The 19,758-nt window shown below is 39.1% G+C and overlaps 1 protein-coding gene across 2 annotated transcripts in view; it reads left to right on the forward strand.

Moving 5' to 3' along the window:
- Positions 1 to 19,758, forward strand: part of dgkb (diacylglycerol kinase, beta) — a 729,492-nt gene that overhangs the window by 588,742 nt on the left and 120,992 nt on the right. For both annotated transcript variants that reach the window (XM_060825438.1, XM_060825439.1), the window contains exon 21: positions 1,972 to 2,062. In XM_060825438.1, the coding sequence (XP_060681421.1) occupies positions 1,972 to 2,062 (91 nt within the window). The remainder of the gene's footprint in view (positions 1 to 1,971; positions 2,063 to 19,758) is intronic.

Here is a 19,758-nt window from a genome sequence, read left to right on the forward strand (position 1 = left end):
ATCAAGCTCAGGTCTAGTTGCACAAGTTACAATTGTGTGCTACCCATTGACTCTAATCAAGAGATCTGATTCGCTGCTGTCCCTAAGGTAACCACTGGCTGCTTTAGTTTCCGCACCAAGACAACAAACATCCATTAGTGTTAATAGGTATTACTCCAGCAGCATTATCCTTCCTTTTAATGAGTCCTAAATGTTTTTTTTCTGAAGCCTGGGTTTAGTGAAAGCAATAACTTTATTCACCCCTTGGTGTTATTGTAACCACACTCATCAATTAAGCTACTACTGATTGACAAAGCAGACAAATGCAAAATCACAAAATCTGTTCAAACTTTATTTTTGAACTGCAACCTCAATTCACTCAAATCTATAAGATAGCAATACTATGGTGTTGACTTCCAGCTGAACTCTTTTAATTTGCATGAATCTTACCTTAGTAAGATATGTGTCTCAGCCTCTTGTGTAGTGTACAAAGGTTCAGTAGAATGTTGCCACCCTATAACTGTAGACCAATGACAAGTCTAATCTGTAATAAAAAGTGCTGACACAATAAAGTAAAAACCAATGAGATGTTCAGCTCTGAACTGAACTAGGTTGCAAACTCATTATTATTCCCCTATGATTACAATACTCCCAGAGGAACTAAGAAAGTCAAAGGAAATCCATACGTACTGGCTAAACAGCAGCCAGAAAGCTGACTACTAGTATTGACTTTCTTTCTTTACCATTTAGATTTTAATGGTGGAAAATACTGAATTGCTGTGTATTTTGCAGTCGAATTGATTAAATGTGTAACCCACTTCTTTTACAGGCTTTGGACAGCTTAGGGCAAAAAGCACCATAATTTATTTCCTTATCTGTACATTCTACCTGTATGTGGGACCATGTGAATACTTTGACAGAATCTTTGGATGGAAACTCTGAAGCACTGTTAGCTTAGTAGAAAAATCAGTATGATAAAAAGCAAGAAGCAATTTATGTTAAAATACCAGTTTAGGAATAGGATATGCAAAGGAAGAAAATAGTTAGTGAACTGAAGCATTCAACTTGAGGTCAGGCAATTCGTAAGAGTCTAAGATCTAGTTCTACAAACAAACACTTCAGTTCAGCAGAAAGTCTGCTTCAAGTCCAGTTGTTCATACATTAGATGCTAGCACACTGTCCCACTCATTGTTATTAAGATCTTCGGGAAGCTGCATGAATGCAGATTCTGAAGCAGAGTTTTGGAATTCAGTATTCATTTCTGATGTTAAGTTTTGATCATTGTATTTTTTTTTGTCTCCATCTTCCTGAGAGATCTTATTGGAGCTAGATTTCAGCATGGTACAGAAGTTTATTATATAAAAGAGGAATGTAATAGTATTTATTTTGGAAATCTTCTGAAAGTGACTATAAAATAAAATGCACATCTACATGTAGGACACAGATATTATATATCTGACCATGTTACAGACATAAATCTCTCCGATGTGATTTGTATACAGTTGTACATGTTATGAGTGCACTATGACATAGCCTTCTAGGATACTGATAATGCTAACTGTAGAGTTCTGCAACACTGTGGTGTCTTTTTTCTATCAAGCTTATTTTGCTGATCTTGAATTTGAAGCTTCAGTTTCAGGAGGTTAGACAAGCCTCTTGATAATACTGTCCATTTTTACATACCCATAACTGACCCAGTTTTCATAACACTCCAAACAGTAGAATTAGCAAAGCAGTTAATAAAACTCATTAGGTTCAAAGGGCTTGCCACTATTGGTGCAACCAGGTCAGTTGCTGCTGTTGTATTTCCTGGTACAATAGATGCCAGGATAATAGAGTGTGTGCTGACAGTTACATTTCAATCAGCGAAGTATATAAATGCTGGATTCTCCAAATGATTTTTGGTCAATTCTTTCTGATCTGTGCTTACTCATGGTACTTCTTCCTAAGAGCTAGTTGTATAAAGTAATTTGCTGTGTTCATTCATTTCAGGATGAAGAACAAATTCTGGTATTTTGAATTTGGGACATCTGAAACATTCTCTGCCACTTGTAAAAGACTACACGAATATGTAGAGATAGAGGTAAGGTGAATGGATAACTCGATAAAGTGGTTCAAGTTTAATTGTTCCTTAGCTTTTTCTATTATACATGTAGTAGCTAGAAATAGGCATTGTGTAATACTTAACTAATTAGCACATTTTAATGGGTCCTTTTAATTCAAAATCTTGGAGCATGGCATTGTACTTGATGGTGTCCCTTTTTGGATGCTGTTAGTGTTTTGCAAAATTTAATGCAGGATTGTTTCTGGCACACAATTCTGCTGCCTTTTATGCAAGAGACAATTTTGGTTGAGGTAGTGGTACAGATGCAGCATTATATGTACAGGCTAGATCATGACAGCAAACAGTATGCAACATTGGTTCAAACATTGATGCTATTTTGGATTTCACAGTTCACTATCACTTACTTTTGCATGGCTCAGCATGCTTCAGCAGTAGGACAGAGTCCTACCAGTATTACTTAAAAGGTTCAACAATTACTTTTGGCTTTGGTGCTGGCTGTTGGGAAAACTCCAACAGAATTTGATGCTTCCCATTAATCCTCAAGTTGCAGAACTCTGTAGGGAATATTGTGGCAAGCGCAGAAGGAGTTTTCATGGCAAAAAAAAAATACACTTGGCTAGATCAATCAATCTTTCCAATGGAATAGAGCAAGACTTGGAGGATGAGCAGAGCCATCCAGAGCAGGGCAAGATGCTAGAAAAGGGAGGAGAAAGAAGCTTAAGGGGGATTGGAAACAGACAGCTTATTTTTGTCCAGGCTGCACTTGAAGACAACATCTAATATTAATCTATGCAACCCCAGATCCTCGTACAATAACACTGCTACATTTATTAGCTTCCTACAGTTACTGACCATAACATTGTTGGATTGGCCACACTGCAAATATAAAAACTACCAGAAAATAAATTTACCAAATCGTGCTGTATTGTGCACTGACATCAACGAATCTCTGTTGTATATTGCCTTTGTGCCAGCTTCTGTGTACCTTTCTGTGTGACCCCTGGTGCTGTGTCAGCTAATTCACAACACATTGCTGGTGGCAAACAACCATCCTTCAAATAAACAGGCAGAATAATTTGGCATGCTGCTTGCACCTCAACCTATGAATGTGAGTTAAAAGCATTACAGACTGTATGTACGGTGGTTTTCAGCTGCTAATCAATTTAAAAGGAATCCAACTTTCAGCAGCCAGCTTCTGGTGGTCATACATATGAGTCAATTTTCCATAGTGTTATGAAGTTCAAGGTATATACTGTCCCTTTAAGACAGAGTGAATGCTGTTTCACACTGTCAGCTGACAAGCACCTCTTATATGACTAGCTAGCAGTCTCAGAGGATACTGGAAAAGTGAAAATATGTAACATTTGGCTGTGAAATGGATATCGGAGTTGGTTGCTGTTTTGACAACAATTTGAATTTAACCAATCAGTTTAAATTAAACCTAATCAAGTTTGAATTTATTGTTTTGCCAACATCAAACCAATGAGATGATCTGATGTTGGAAGTATAAAAAAAGCACATATTTTGAAAGTCAGACAGAGTAGCTGCCATCAAGAAAGACTGCCATTCAAAAACACTCTCTATCAAAGGTATTTTTTTCAAATGAAAAATATTTGCAGTAAAAAGAAAGAAGATGACCCAGAGAGATCTTCAGCCAAAAGACGACAGGCACCAACAACGAGTGCTGCTGTGTGGTTTTGATATTAAGTTGATGTAATTTTGATACGTGTTGTTTTATTGGAACAGTGTATTGTTATAGAGTTGGAGGCAGATAACAAACAATTAAAAGAAAGGGGGCTTAGAGTTATGAATAGTTGATGTTTAATGTTCGCTTTTAGAGTTAAAGAATAAATTGATTTTTTTTCTTTAAATTGTGGAATTTGGGAGCTCTCTGTCACTCATATTTTAATAGATTACGAGGCGAGGTGAGCTTTTCTGGGTGTTTGGTTTAATTAACAGAAGGGTTCACCGCTTGTTCCCAGGTAAACAAATTGGACCTATCACTTAATTCTTTTTTTTTACAGCAAATGAATTAACAATAGTTGAGGTCTTTTTCAGTAGAGCTGAACACTGAGAAATTTACTACCAGTAAGAGATGTGATCCTACCACAACCTCAGGCATACTGACTTACCCTGAAATCTAAAGGTTCGGGTGTGCCTCAACTCAAGAATTATGCCTATTGCCCACAATTTTATGTCATTGTTTAGGTGCGAAAAATTAGCCCTCGTATTCACAGGCATAAGTCACCAAGGTGACTAAAAAATTAGTGAAAATAAATCTCTAAGACAGGATAAATGAAAATAACAGCAATAAAAATGATGGTCCTGATTTCTCTGGATTCGCTTTCCCTGCAGCCAGGGCTTCCACAACTCCCCTTCCTGACCAGTACCCACTCTCTCTGGATTTCCCAGCAAATCATTCTACCGCTCCCTCCACCACACTCCCCCTCCTCCTCAAAGCCAACCCCTCTGTTTCCCCTACTATGCAGCTCCTGAGTCCCAGGGATGTCAGAAACAATTTTCAGTCTGAAGAGGAAAAACAGACCAAAGCCACCTGAGGTTTTCCCTCTCGTCAATTGATGTTTGTGACATTGGTAGAACACAGGAACCAGAGAACAGGAGCAGCTAAGAGCGGCGTGAATATCTGACAGCAGCACAGTGGCTCAATGGTTAGCAGTGCTGCTTCACAGCAGTAGGGACCTGGGCTCAATTCCAGCCTCAGGCCATTGTCTTTGTGGCATTTGCACATTCTCTGCATCAGTGTGGGTTTGTTCCAGTTTCCTCCCACAGACGTGCCAGTTTGGTGAACTAGCCATGCTAAAATTGCCCATGGTATCTCGGGATGTGTAAATAGGCCAAGTTAGCCATGGGAATTGAAGGGTTACAGGGATAACGTAGGAGGATGGGTCTGGGTGGGATGCTCTTTAGAAGGTTGGTATGGGCTGAATGGCCTGTTTCCACACTGTAAGGTTCTATGTGGGAGAGGAGTACCAGAAACTGGGGCGCAGGAAGGAGATACACAAAGAAACAGAGCCCCTTCAAAGTTTTAAAAGATTGTAATGGTTTACAAAGTCATATAGGTTTAAAAATATTTAAAATTACAATTCCCATCTTGCAGTGAGCTGAAAACTGAGCTTAATGAGCATGCCTTTAGTTTGTGTTATCTAATGGGGTGTGGATTTTGCTGGCAGAATGCCTTGCTGGAAAGATTGCTGTTTATCTTGACACTCGGACCTGGTGAAACAGGGATGAAGGTTCCCTGTGCAGCCTGCAAACTAGCTCAGAACAGATTGTTTATGCAGTCAACAGCTGATGTCATGACTATGCCACTAACAGGAATATCCAGGCTGTTAAAGTAAATGCTGAGAATGGACTTCAAGACTATAAATAATGAAAGCCGTTCTTAATGTAGTTAATAAGGTTTAGAATAATTTTGCGATTTTACCAATGTTAATGTTATTGATTTCCAAATAGCTTGGTTGAGGTGACAAAATTATTCTTCCTATCAAGGCTTTGAGGAATATGATTAATTTTTGTTCTACATTCTTCCCAAATATTTTCAGAAATTGGTTGGAAAGCTGTAACTTCAAAAGAAACTGTGTTCCATGTGTCCTTTCTGTTGCTCTATTTGAATTAATTTACAGAGGAACAGATCAATATGATGAATCTGTAGAAACCCCACAGCATGGTAACAGACCATTCAGCTGAATGGGTCCACACCAATCCTCTGAAGAGCATCCCACACAGACCCTCCTCCTACCCTGTGTTTCCTGTAGCTAATGCACCCAAACTAGGGTAATTTATCATGGCCAATCCACCTAACTTGCACATCTTTGGACAGTGTGAAGAAACCAGACCACCTGATGGTCACCCATGCTGACACAAGGAGAATGCGCAAACTCCACACAGACAATTGGCTGAAGCTGGAATCGAACCCGGGGTCCCTGGCATTGTTAGGCATCAGTGCTAAACACTAAGCCACTGTGCTGCTACATTGCATGAAAAGACATTTCCATCACAATACAGAATCTAATGTTTATATTTGATGATCTGATAACATTTTGCACTTATCTTTCAGTGTATTCCCAACTCCAGCCAATGAAATATTGCAAATCAGTTTTTGTCCTGCATTTAAAATGAGGATCCCCACAAAAGAGAAAAGTGGTACTCAATGAGGATTGTACAGGAAAGTTGAATTTCTTCTTAACAAAAATCAGAGCATGACTATTTGCACGTTAAAACATGCCCCTATACCCAGAGGTGAATTCACCCCAAGATATTCAGGAAAGAAAGAATTAGGGAAGAATAATATTACAGTGTTTGAGAGGGAGAGGGAATGTATTCTAAAATTCACCACCTCAGACTTTTTGGAGTAAAGAATGGAGGTGGGCAGTGTAAATAAGCAGAAACTAGAAATCACAAATCTACGGGGATTGGGTCATGAACCATAGTCAATTTGAAGAAAATGTTTATTGTCCAGAATACACTGAAAGTGTGGTTTTGGAGACAGATTCAATTGTAACATTCGAGGGAAATGCTTAAGCAACAGAGGTGAAAACAGTTTGTTGGTTACAGGGAAAGAGAATGGGATTGGGGCTAGCTGCATTATTCATTAAGGGATTGATAGATCAAATGGCTTCCTTCTGTGCTGAAGCAATTAATGCTGTGGTCATCAAGTTTTTCAAACTCTGCACAGGAATCAGGAGACTTCATAAGATGTAGTTGCACCAAATCTCTGTCTTTCCATCCAGCTGTTAACTGGCATTCATTGTACCACTTCTCCTACTCATTCTTCAGTTCTTGTTTTAGAGGCAATGTGGGCTTTTAAAAACTCTCTGCACTTGCTTTGAGTATTCAAAGTAGCTGATTCTGGAAATTATGATTCTTCAAGTCATAGGAGTCTACAGCACAGAAATCTCTTTGACCCATTGCATTTGCTCTGGTCAAAAACAACCATCTCACTATTCAAATTCACAAACTCTTGAAACAATTCCATGAGGGTGTCAGTGGGATTGGGTATAAGTTTGGGCTGTCCAGCCAATTTGCAGTTAAAATGTTCCGGTTTTTAACACTAAGAATAATCAATGCCAAGTGTTTCTACAAGTCAGCAGACATTGATTGAAGTTTACCAAAAAAAGCAGCTATGTGTTATTTCAGAGGGTTGGGGGGCATGGTTCATGGAGGAACTCTTTGTGAATACCAGCAAAATATCTCACTCAGTTCTCCACTGCTGACCTCATAATGTATGCTGCAGAGGTACTCTGCACAGCTTTGTCACTAGTGGGTAAGTTGTTGGAAGGGATTCTGAGGGACAGGATTTGCACACATTTGGAAAGGCAAGGAATGATTAGGGAGAATCAACATGGCTTTGTGTATGGGAAATTATGTCTCACTAACTTGATTGAGTTTTGTGAAGAGGTAACAAAGAAGATTGATGACGGCAGAGTGATAGACATCTGTATGGACAAGGCGTTCAACAAGCTTCCGCATGGGAGACTGGTTAGCAAGATAAGATCATATGGATTCCAGAGGGAGCTAGCCAATTAGGTATAAAATTGGCTTGAAGGTAGGAGACAGAGAGTGGTAGTAGAGGATTGTTCTTCAGACTGGAGACTTGTGATCAGCGGTGTGCCACAAGCATCAGTGCTTGGTCCACTGCTTTTTGTCATTTATATAAAGGATTTGGATGTGAGTTGGTTCCTTTGCAGATGACAGCAAAATTGGCAGTGAAGAAGATTATTTAAAAGTATAACGAAACCTAGATCAGATAGGCCAATGGTCTGAGAAGTGGCAGATATCATTTAATTTAGATAAATGTGAGGTGTTGCATTTTAGTAAGGCAAATCAGGGCAGCACTTCTACACTTAATGGTCGAACCTTGGAGAGTTTTGCTCAAAGGCGTGCAGGTGTACAAATCACAGGTAGACAGGCATTTAGCACGTTTCATTGGTCAGTACATTGAGTATAGGAATTGGGATGTCACTTTGTGGCTGTACAGGACATTGGTGAGACCACTTTTAGAATACTTTCGGTTTTGGTCTCCCTGCTTTCGAAAGGGTGTTGTGAAACTTGAAAGGGTTCAGAAAATATTTACAACGATGTTGCAAAGGTTGGAGGGTTTGAGCTATAGGAAGAGGTTGAATAGGTTGTTTTCCGTGGAGCATCAGAGGCTGAGAGGTGACATTATAGAGGTTCATAAAATCTTGGGGAGCATGGATAGGGTGTGTTTGGCAAGGTATTTTTCTCAGAGTATGGGGGAGTCCAAAACTTGAGGGCATAACATCAAGGTGAGAGGGGATAGATTTAAAAGGGATCTAAGGGACAACGTTTTCAAGCAGAGGGTAGTGTGTGTATGGAACAAGCTGCAGAGGAATTGGTAGAGGCTGGTGCAATTATAACATTTAAAAGGCATCTAGATCAGTACATGAATAGGAAGGGTTTAAAGGGAGTCAAAAAATAGGAATTGCTGGAAAAGGTCAGCAGATCTGGCAGCATCAGTAGAGAAAAATCAGTTAACATTTCGGGGCCAGTGACCTTTCCTCAGAACTGGACCCAAAATGTTAACTTTGCTTTCTCTCCACAGATGCTGCCAGACCTGCTGAGCTTTTCTAGCAATTTCTACTTTTGGTACTGATTTACGGCAGTTCTTTCAGTTTTTACAGGATTTAAATGGATACGGCCCAAAAGTTAGCAAATGGGACTAGATCAGTTTAGACTATCTGGTCGGCATGGATGTGTTTGACCGAAACATCTGTTTCTGTGCTATATAACTCCATGACTCTGTGCTGGGAACCTTCCAAGATTTGCATCTCTGTTGTAATATTTAAATCTCAGCCGTGCACCGGATCAAATGGTGCAAGCCAGAAATTGTCATTCGCAATGTGTTGCTGCACAATTCTAAAGAACGTGGTTTATATAAGGAAGCTGGCACTCCACGTTTCCAATGGGGAACTGGAAGGCCTGATAAATGGGATGGTGGAGAGGTGCCTTAAAATGAATATGTGACAAGTAAGAGACCCAACACAGCAGGCAAAGAGTTTGACACACTTGTGATATTGCGCACAGCCCAACATTTGTACAGAAAGTAACATGAGGTGTACCTTCATTCTGTTAACTATTTAAAATGAAATGTATCTTTTTTTTAATTTGAGATATGATTCATCTGTTAATCAATGTCTAAAGTCATCGATAGTATTTGGTTGGTTACAGCACAAGGCTCAAGAAGTGAAGTCTTAGCCTGTGCTTTTCATTTCACTGGCACTGTGAGGATTCTTCTGATTTAAAAATTGTTATCTGTTTCCATGGGGCTCATATTAATGCTCTTAGCCTGATATTTTGTCCTCACTTTCCATCCAGTCTATTATTTGCATTCAAATTGGAAAAAAAGAAACATGTATTAACATCATCTTGAACATGATTTGCAAGTTTGCTCAATTTGTACAGTATATAGTTTTCAAAATTAATTTAAAGAAACAACGCATGTGCTGGAAACCTCAAAGGAATAACCCAGTTACTTTTTAGGTGCTACTAGTGACTACTAATGCATAATGCTTTGAAAGATTGCTGGAGCCACACAACAAGTGAAATGATTTCAACATTTATTGTCACTTCAGAATGGCAGAAGTAGCAAAGCAATGAGGACAACTATTACTTCAGTCAAGTGTTATTTCTTATCAGTAGAATTGGCAAATGCTTGCAGTAACCAGCAACAAATTGTCATGCAGAAATTCGAAACAGAAGGTCGAAGGAAAACCTAGGGAAGGTAAAACAGACTTTGACAAATGTGAATTTGTTCATTTCCAATACGCTCCAAACGAATGTTGTAAAAACATCCTGCTTCTTTAAACTTTAATAATGCATCGATGCATTTAGTTTTTTTTAATCCAATGAAGTACATTTTGAGACGCCATGGATTAGTCAAATAATTGCAGCAGAAAATTACCTGCTGAGTTCAATATTGGGTGTTAATAGAAGCCCTACTCAGTGGCATCTATCCCACACTACTTTTCTTTCTTATTTAAGTCATCTCAGTTAGTTTAGGAGCCTCCAGACCTTTTTAACTTAACCGCAGGAGGTGTTCGATTGCATATTTATCATACCTTGCATGAAACGTACTTAAATTTGTATAAAGAAATGACTGACATGAAGTAGTTAGAATCCGAATACTGCGCACCATATTTTGTAGTGGACTCCCTACTGTTTGACATTTCTTCCCTGTCAAAGATCAAATTATTTTAATTTAGCTTGCAAATTATGTGATGTTACGGTTACTTTCTGGGAATTCCCCTCGGTCCATCGACTTTTGTTGCTCCTGTTACTTGTCACTGTAAAAGATATAATATGTATGCAAATAAGGTTAAAAATATGCGTGTTTCCAATTACCGAGTCTTTTCTTGCTCAAATCCTCCATACTAGGACAGTGGGAGTCTGACATTTCATTTGCAAAGGCCACTCTGTATTTAACTAAGTGCAATGTTGATGGGCCAAATGGCCACGTTCTGTGCTGTGAAATTCTATAATAATTAAATTAGTGTTCATTTTAGCCCATGCTGTTAGCAACTGTGAACATTGATTAAATATTTAATTGAATTAAGTGTAACTAAATTACTTACTAAAACTACTGTTATATGTAATAAAGCTTTCAAACTAATCCAGTTACTTTTCGGTCATATTTTAGATAATACTTATTTCTGTGTTTTAGATAGAAATATATTTCCTTTTAATTCTGAGCAAGATAAGCTGAGCATAACTGGGGTGCAAATATCATTGCAACTGCAAATGGAGCCATAACTTTAATATGAAAGATTTAGAGTCAGTGTGTTTAAAAGGTCTCGTGCTGCAGTCTCTCCCTCTGAGCCAGGAGGCCTAGGTTCAAGTTCTACCTGCTCCAGAGGTGTGTAAAAACATCGCTGAATCGGCTGATTAACAATATCTAAAGTTACAATAATTCTCCCTCTGCTGATCTACCAATGACAGCTTAGCCCAGTCAGTAGCATTCCTGCCTCATGGTCAAAATCTTACGGTTTCAGCCTATGAAAGAAAATCTTCCATGCAAAACCAAGAATTGCTATCTCTCGATGTGCTGTCAAATTGAGATAGCTTTGAAGACTTAAAAGAAGCACGACAAGAAACATAATATTATCTAATAGTGAGAGAGGAGTTCTCCTGTAACCTGACCAATTGACCTCACTCAATCAGTATATCAAAATCATGATGTACAGTTACATATCTCGTTGGTTGCTAGTGGGACCTGTTATCACCCCAACTGATGTTATTTCAGGAAAAATCAGATTCAAGACTGAAATCTGACTTGATACATCATGTTTTGTGTTGTTTTTGTTTGAACAAAGTGTTCTGTCACTGAAACAAAACACACAATGTTGCAGATTTAGTTTTAACGTTTATAAGCAAAAACATATGAAGGTAAAACAGAAAAAACCAAGCTAATTATCTTAAACACTGATTTAAAGATTACTCAACACACAATAAAAATAAAACCCCATTAATTAGACACACAGAAAAACTCATATCATGACTTCAAAATCCAAAAATCTAAGCTTAAAATAAATTATATTAAAAATCTGTACATCACATAGCCTGTATCACAGGCATACTTCTGCACAAATCATCTACCAGTTAGATAGAACATTTTCAGGGATGGTAATGGAAGAGTCTGGAACACTGACTGTAAGGTGTGATTGTGTGAATATGACAAAATGGTTATTGCTAGACTAAACAAAATTGGCTACAAAACAACTCTGAGTTTTTGAAGAAGACCCCAGGTGATAGAGCAGAATTATTTGCAAGACATCTGGGCTTTCTTCTTCATTTCCAAATAGGATGCCTAGGTTGAAACCAGCAGTTTGTTCATTTTGTTTTCTCTTATTATAATTGTTCATGGTGGTTGACACAACCGAGTGGATTGTTCTGTAAATTTCAGAGGATAGTTAAGAATCAGCTGAACTACTGTGTGTCAGGCATCACAGGATAACTAAGGACAACAAAATTCTCTCTCTTGGAGATATTCACAGACCAGATTGTGAATGGCAATCCAAAACCACTATGATTACCATTACTGATACCAGATTTTTATTCCAGATTTATTTAACACAGTGAATTTAAGTAATGGGATTTGAACTCATTTCTATGCATCATTTGTACAGGCCTCTTGATTAATAGTTGGTCACATAATGGTGGTCCAGTGGTTAGCACTATTGCCTCACAGTGCCAGTGACCTGGATTCAATTCCCACCCTAGGTGACTGTCGGTGTGGAGTTTGCATATTCTCCCTGTGTCTGCATAATCCTCCCATAATCCAAAGAAGTGCAGGTTAGGTGAATTGGCCCTGTTAAATTGCCCATAGTATTCAGGGGTGTGGAGGTAAGGTGCATTAGTCAGGGGGAAATTTAGATTAATAGGGTGGGGGAATGGGTCTGGCTGGGATGCTCTTCGGAAGGTTGGTGGGGACTTGTTGGGCTGAAGGGCCTGTTTCAACACTCTAGGGATTTGATTTAAAAAAGCTAATCGCTATGTTGCTATCTGGTTATTGACCATAATTCTTCAATGTCAAAAATTTTAGAGCACCATTTTTATATCGTGGATAAAATCTTTTTATAGCTAGAGTTTGCTTCTGCTTTTAATGCAGGTTGGTTATTTATGCAGTCCTACTATCGCCAGGAGAAAGAGGTTAATTATAGTATTAAAAATGGTACCATGGTGCTACTTGTGCTATGGAAAGAACTATAATTGGCAGCACTCTTTAGTAAACTATGCAATATTTGCCTTTTTGTGTGTCTAGAATAATTACTTCTTCAAACTAACTGATTTGCCTCCTTTGGTCCAATAATAATACAGTGAGCACAGTTTGTAATGGCAGTTAAGAAAATTAGAGAAAGGATCCCTACAATGTTTAGAGTTGAAAGCCAATGCTTCTCACCAGATTAGCATTTACAAATGATCTATCAGCACTCACTATGCCAGTTGTTGGAACCTGACATCACATGATACAAGTCACACAGAAATACCTAAAACACTGAGCGAGAGGAAAATGTGCATAGGATCTTTCCACAAGGCTCGCACCATTGCATTTTCTTTCCACACAATTTAGTTTTCATCAGATGTTTCTGTTCTGATGATAAAAGGGTAGAAGTGCTATGCCACAAATCAAGTAGGTGTCACCCCTGGATGATATAATCAGGGACTTTGCCAAAGCCAGTTGGAAATCATGGTGCTTCAGCTTCCTTCTGCCACTCGTCCGTGATGGACCCCTACAGCAATGGTAAAAGCAGGTGGAAACTTGATGTTTTTGCCAAATTGTCAGTATTTTGTATGCATGTAAATGATTACCTGCCAGCTGGTCAATTTTGCTGATTTCACTCATGTGACAATTGTTGTTGATGATACATTTTGATTCCAGAATATTTCCACCCCCGTTGCCTCCGTCCTGTGACCTGTGTTAACAACCCTTCCTTCAGTGGCTGAGCAGTACATCTGTGCTTCCTTTATACTCCCCTTTGCGACACAAGAGTGGAAGCTCACAGAATTATCATTACTTCCCTGTCCTTACTTTCCAGGCAAAGATTTTGAGGCATTCCCTTATAATTTGGCATTTCAGTGTCTCTTCCTCCGACTGACAGAACTGTATAAATCCTACACATGTTTGAGTTTTACAGAGTACTTGCTAACAAAGTTTTGTAGATTTTGATCTCTGAAGGAAGAGAAGCCAATGATCCTGATGGTGTGATTGTGTTCCCATCAGTCATTTCTTTTGCTCCTGTGTGCTTTTCTTAATGTGTTGAAACTAAATTAGTCTTTAAAAATGTACTGCTTCTTTCATCAAACTTATGTTCAGTCCCTTATTTGAACTCTGTGCATTGATCAAATACAGATATTTTTATTTTCTCATTTATTTTCATTTGTTCAAAGTCAATTTTTATTTTTAAAACAAATTCAGGATATACCATGTGGAATCATACTTGGAAGCGTGGAAGCAGGTCATTCGGCCCATCGAGTCCACACAATCCTCTGAAGAAGGGGAGGCATTGACAGGGGATTGGCTTTCAAATACCACTTCTCTGTCCCAGTCAGGAAACTAGCTTACCTTTCTCATCCCCTGAGTAAGTAGGTGATTGTGGAAGTGAGAGATGAGGCCTTCGAGTGACTATTAATTGGTCTTTGAAGAGTCTTGATTTCTTCCAAATCAAGGTAGTTTCCAGTGCATCTTTTTGCTCAGTATTTAGCTACTGATTTGACTGCTCTCTCCTCAGCCAAATTACCCTATTATTTCCCTATCTCTGCACTCATGTAAAGAAGGGTATGTCTCACTTGCAAGTTTTTCTGATGTTTCCTGACACAAGAAGCTAAAAACGCACCTGTTAGCAGTCACACGGCTGTACAACTGGAAGGTCTACAAGGATTACTAGACACATAAACTCTGATCCATAAGTTAATAAGGCTCAGTGATGAGGGGAAATGCTGGTATCTTGATCATGTAACTAGTAATCCAGAGACACAAGCTCCAGGGACAGGGGTTCAAATCCTGGAAATTGAAATTTAAATTCCACTGGACAACATATGCTGGGCTGAGAAACCTAAGTTGGGATTTGACCAGAGTAACAACAAAGAACCATAGTTGGGAGAGAAGCTTTCTCTGGAATGCAAAGCCTTACATGGATCATAACTTACTTAGTGCATAGATTACCCAATCACAGTGGACCATTTTAGCACACTAGTTAAGAATGATTCAAAAAGTTAGGCCTCGAGAAAGAGAGTTTCCATTTTGAACTAACCAGAAGTGGACGCCAGTCCTGGCAGAGAGAGAATAATGAGAGAGTGACATCTTGAAACAGCCGTCTAGTAACTGAACAGCTAAAAAGTGCCTTACCTGCACAACCAGAAGCAAGGAATCTGCTCTCTCTCTCTCTCCCAAGGCCTCCAATCCTGATGAACCTATCTGTAAAAGAAACCACTAGCTATTCAACTACAGAAACTATCACAGCTGTAGTGTCTGACTTCAGTTGTTAATCTCTTCCCTTCAGCAACAAGGAGATCAAGAAATGAGCACTGGATATTAGTACTTACTTATTATTATTATACCCTATCCATACTTGTTTGAATCTTGGTACCTGTTTTTTTTTTAATAGTTTGTCTCTTTATTCCGAAGGAACCTTCAGTAATAACTTGCAATAAACTAACCTTTAATCAAAGCTTAACTGCTTAACTTGAATCATTTCAAATTAAAAGGGGCAACATATTAATCTTCAGTTCACTGACCATGCGGTGAACTTTGAGTATTTAGAAACTGAATTATGCCTCTGACCTAGTTTTCTTTTCATCAAAAAAAAACCTGTTTCACCATTCTAAGTTACCAGGAATATTTTTCATAGTCATTTGATTCCTGTCAAATATTTTAATGTCTTATTCAAGATAGTGTCCAGAGCTTGAAATATAGCTTCAGAAGTTTAATTGAATAAAAGGAATGGGTGAACTTTTCATGTTCATTGCTTGGGCAAAAATCATGAGGAATGGGCTGGATGCTCAATGCAGAGAATCTATTGGATACACACCCCATTAAAACTGATGCATATTAGATGCATTCTATAGCAGAAGGCTGATCTGCTCCGTCAGGTTACTGCTTATTCAATACCAATAACAATTTGGTTCAAGATAGCATTTTCTGGTCAAGTTCCTACCTTCCATTTAAAAATCCCTTACGAATTTTTACATGTTCTTGAAAATCCAAGTTTGATTTTTGCAGGCAGTAAGTGAATTGTACAGCAATTCAGTTCAGAGAAAAGTTGAGTCCCTTACGAGAAATTACAAACCTACCTTCTGCCAACTGAGCATTACGGGAAAAAAATTAAGGCCAAATGATTTTATTTTCTTAGTCTGTATCATTCTTACAGTGCCACCCCATTGTTGATGGTGAAATGCTAATCTCTGCACCTGCCCTTCTCAGCTACAGCTGGCCTCAGTTCCTCAGCTGTAAAGCAAAGCAAATTTAAGAACCCCTGTGGATCTTCTATTTAGCAGGATTACCCTTCACTTAAAGATTAAACACAGCATGTTAACTTTAATTACAGTTATAGAGATTCAGAAATGAATGAATTAATTCAGGAACAATTACAATGTATCATACTTCAAGAGATCTAGAGCCCAGAATTCAGATTAACACAGCACTGATGGATTGCTTGAGGGTATGTCAGGAATTTTGTACCAGCGCTCGTGAAAACAGTTCCCTTTCAGGTGCCACTTCAACTTCCACTGCGGGCAAGGGATGACACGAATGAGTCCTTTGTACTTACCCCACCAGTAACAAGCAAAGAACACCCTTCAGAATGTAAGTGGTCTTCTGTTGCCTGACCAAAGTTCCAGACAATCTCCCCAGACAAAAGGTGAATGAAACCAATATGTTTACAATGCACAGTGAAAATTTCCCTTTAGAGCTGATGATTTCTCCACTGGTTTTCAGCTGCAGCCTGAGAACATGGAGCATACAAACGTTATTGAGTTCTTTGAGAAGGTGACCAAACAGGTGGATGAGGGTAAAGCAGTTGATGTGGTGTATATAGTATTCAGTAAAGTGTTTGATACAGTTCCCCGCGGTATGCTATTGCAGAAAAAAAATGGAGGCATGGGATTGAGGGTGATTTACCAGGTTGATCAGAAATTGGCTAGTTGTAAGAAGACAGAGGGTGGTGGTTCTTGGGAAATGTTCATCCTGGAGTTCAGTTACTAGTGGTGTACCACAAGGATCTGTTTTGGGGCCACTGCTGTTTGTCATTTTTATAAATGATCTGGATGAGGGCATAGAAGGATGGATTAGTAAACGTGCAGATGACACTAAGGTCAGTGGAGTTACGGACAATGCGGAAGGATGTTGCAGATTAAAGAGAGACATAGATAAGCTTCAGAGCTAGGCTGAGAGGTAGCAAGTGGAGTTAATGTGGAAAAGTGTGAGGTGATTCACTTTGGAAGGAGTAACAGGAATACAGAGTACTGGGCTAATGGTAAGATTCTTGATAGTGTGAATGAGCAGAAAGATCTTGATGTCCTTGTGCATAGATGCCTGAAAGTTACCACCCAGGTTGATAGTGTTGTTAAGAAGGCACACAGTGTGTTAGCTTTTATTGGTAGAGTTTTGGAGCCATGAGGTTATGTTGCAACTGTACAAAACTCTGGTGGGCTGCACTTGGACCATTGAGTACATTATAGCACGGATGTGGAAGCATTGGATGCAGAGGAGACTTACCAGGATGTTGCCTGGTATGGAGGTCTTATAAGGAAAGGCTGAGGGACTTGAGGCTGCTTTCTTTAGAGAGAAGAAGGTTGAGAGATGATTTAATAGAGACCTACAAGACGATCAGAGGTTTAGATGGGATGGACAGTGAGACCCTTTTTCCTCAGATGGTGATGGCTAGCATGAGAGGACATAGCTTTAAATTGAGGATGATAGATAAAGAACAGATGCCAGAGGTAGTTCTTTACTCAGAGAGTAGTAGGGGCGTGGAATGCCCTGCCATAACAGTAGTAGACTCACCAACTTTAAAGGCATTTAAATGGTCAGTGGATAAACATATGGATGATAATGGAATAGTGTAGGTTAGATGGGCTTCAGATTGGTTTCACTGTTTGGCGCAACATCGAGAGCCTAAGGGTGTCAACCTGCCTTTGAACAGAATTGTTGCAAATTGCGGTTATTGGCTACAAAGAAAAGAAATGACTCTCGCAGTTTCACATGGGGCCCCCAGCATTGTTGTATTTACATCCCAGCGCAAGAATCTTTTACGATAGATTATCAGGGTTGTCAGCATTTGAGGCTCTGAGAACTTACCGTTAGCTATGAGGCACTCTGAACTAATCTATAGATGGAACTTAAACAGCATTCCATATGTTTCTCATGTTGTGTTATGTCTCGCAGCAGACGTGCAATATACCTTTAATGAGCATGCTTATGATGGCAACATCATGTGACCATGTTAGCAGTCACCTGACTGTACAACTGGAAGCTATATACTTCTATCAGCAGAGGAGCAATACAAATCCTGATGATATTTATGTGTGGAAATAACCTTCCTCTCATCCCAATTTGTGAAAAATTCTTCCCCACTATCACCTTTTATAAACAAGGATATAGCATGTCAGTATAACCTTGTCATTTTTGATGTTTTGTTTTATCTTTAGATTGTTCAGAGTTATGTTACTCTTCCTCTCAATACTTAGCGCAGAGCAAACCATTTAAGATGTCTATTTAGAAAGTCTTTGTCTTTATGTAGTGTTAAGAATACTGTCTAGTACTTTGGATACAGTGGGGTTTGGGATGTTGAGGATGGGGTATAAGCTTGAAATTGTGAAATTGAAATGATTGTCACTTCAAATTAGTGAAACTGTAACATGTTCTTCATAAATGATTTGGCAATTTAGTACTGCTGCGTACAAAAAGTCCTGTGCCTTGATTTCTCTCTCCGTCGTCTAATTCAAAATTATAACTTGCTGCTTTAAGAATTGTGAGGATGAAATTGGCATTGAACATCAAAGTAGAAATCACCAATTGGTTTGACACAAGGTTCAACTTCCATTGTTAATAATGTCAATGGAGTGTCAACTCACCATCAACCATTTTGCACAATACCCAAAACAGCCTCCATTACATTGGCCTATAGCCTGTCACATCTTGTTGCAGTACTAAATTACTTACTTAGAACTGAAGTTCAAATCCATAATAAGCATTTTCAAATTGCAGCCTATCATCCTGTGTTCAGAGGTCTCGTCTAGATACGAAGGGCACAAGATTCAAGATTCCACTCTCATCAACTCCATATTATTTGATTTCTGGTAATACAGTCATCAAATAGTTCAGTGAAACTCATGTGAGTGAATGTCCACTCTGCACTGGAGTTGCTCAGCTTCCCCAAGAAATAGACAGGATCATTACCTCTCCTTCGTTCAGGCAGCTGACTAGGCTATCCCCTTTCTTGTCCAGCTGCAACAATGGCCCTAAGCTGAATGAGCTGAAAATGTGTTGCTGGAAAAGCGCAGTAGGTCAGGCAGCATCCAAGGAACAGGAGATTCAACGTTTCGGGCATAAGGCCTTCTTCATTCCTGGAGAAGGGCTTATGCCCGAAACGTCGAATCTCCTGTCCCTTGGATGCTGCCTGACCTGCTGCACTTTTCCAGCAACAAATTTTCAGCTCTGATCTCCAGCATCTGCAGACCTCACTTTCTCCTCCTCAGCTGAATGAGCCTCATTCTGAAAGAAATCTCTGCTTTTCTCTACTACCTACCTGCTACATACCCTAAACAGTTTCTGGTCCATTTCCCCGGTAGCAACAAACTGTAACTGCTCAATTTCTCCAACTGGGACAACCCATGACTGATCCACTTCTCTGAAAAACACAATTCATAATTGGTCCATGAATGTCCTGGCAGGAACTAGCCAGTTTCCTTGTGGACTTGTTGACCTTCATCAAAATTGTTTCTGTTCTGGTGTACGGGCAGGTTCAAGCCCTGTTTACTTCGTCAGTTTGCATGATTTGGGAGGTGGGTGCCAGTCTCTCCATCTGTGTTTCATTTCATCAAGCATCTATTGTACAGCACTTATGCAAATATTCTGTATATTACATTGAGCTACAAGATGGAAATCATCATTGTCACTTGGACTTTATTTAGACAGCTGTGTAACTTGAGCACAATGTCTGAAAATAGCATCACTATTC

The sequence above is a fragment of the Hemiscyllium ocellatum genome, chromosome 5, assembly GCF_020745735.1.
Source record: "Hemiscyllium ocellatum isolate sHemOce1 chromosome 5, sHemOce1.pat.X.cur, whole genome shotgun sequence".
In the NCBI taxonomy this organism is placed as follows: domain Eukaryota; kingdom Metazoa; phylum Chordata; class Chondrichthyes; order Orectolobiformes; family Hemiscylliidae; genus Hemiscyllium; species Hemiscyllium ocellatum.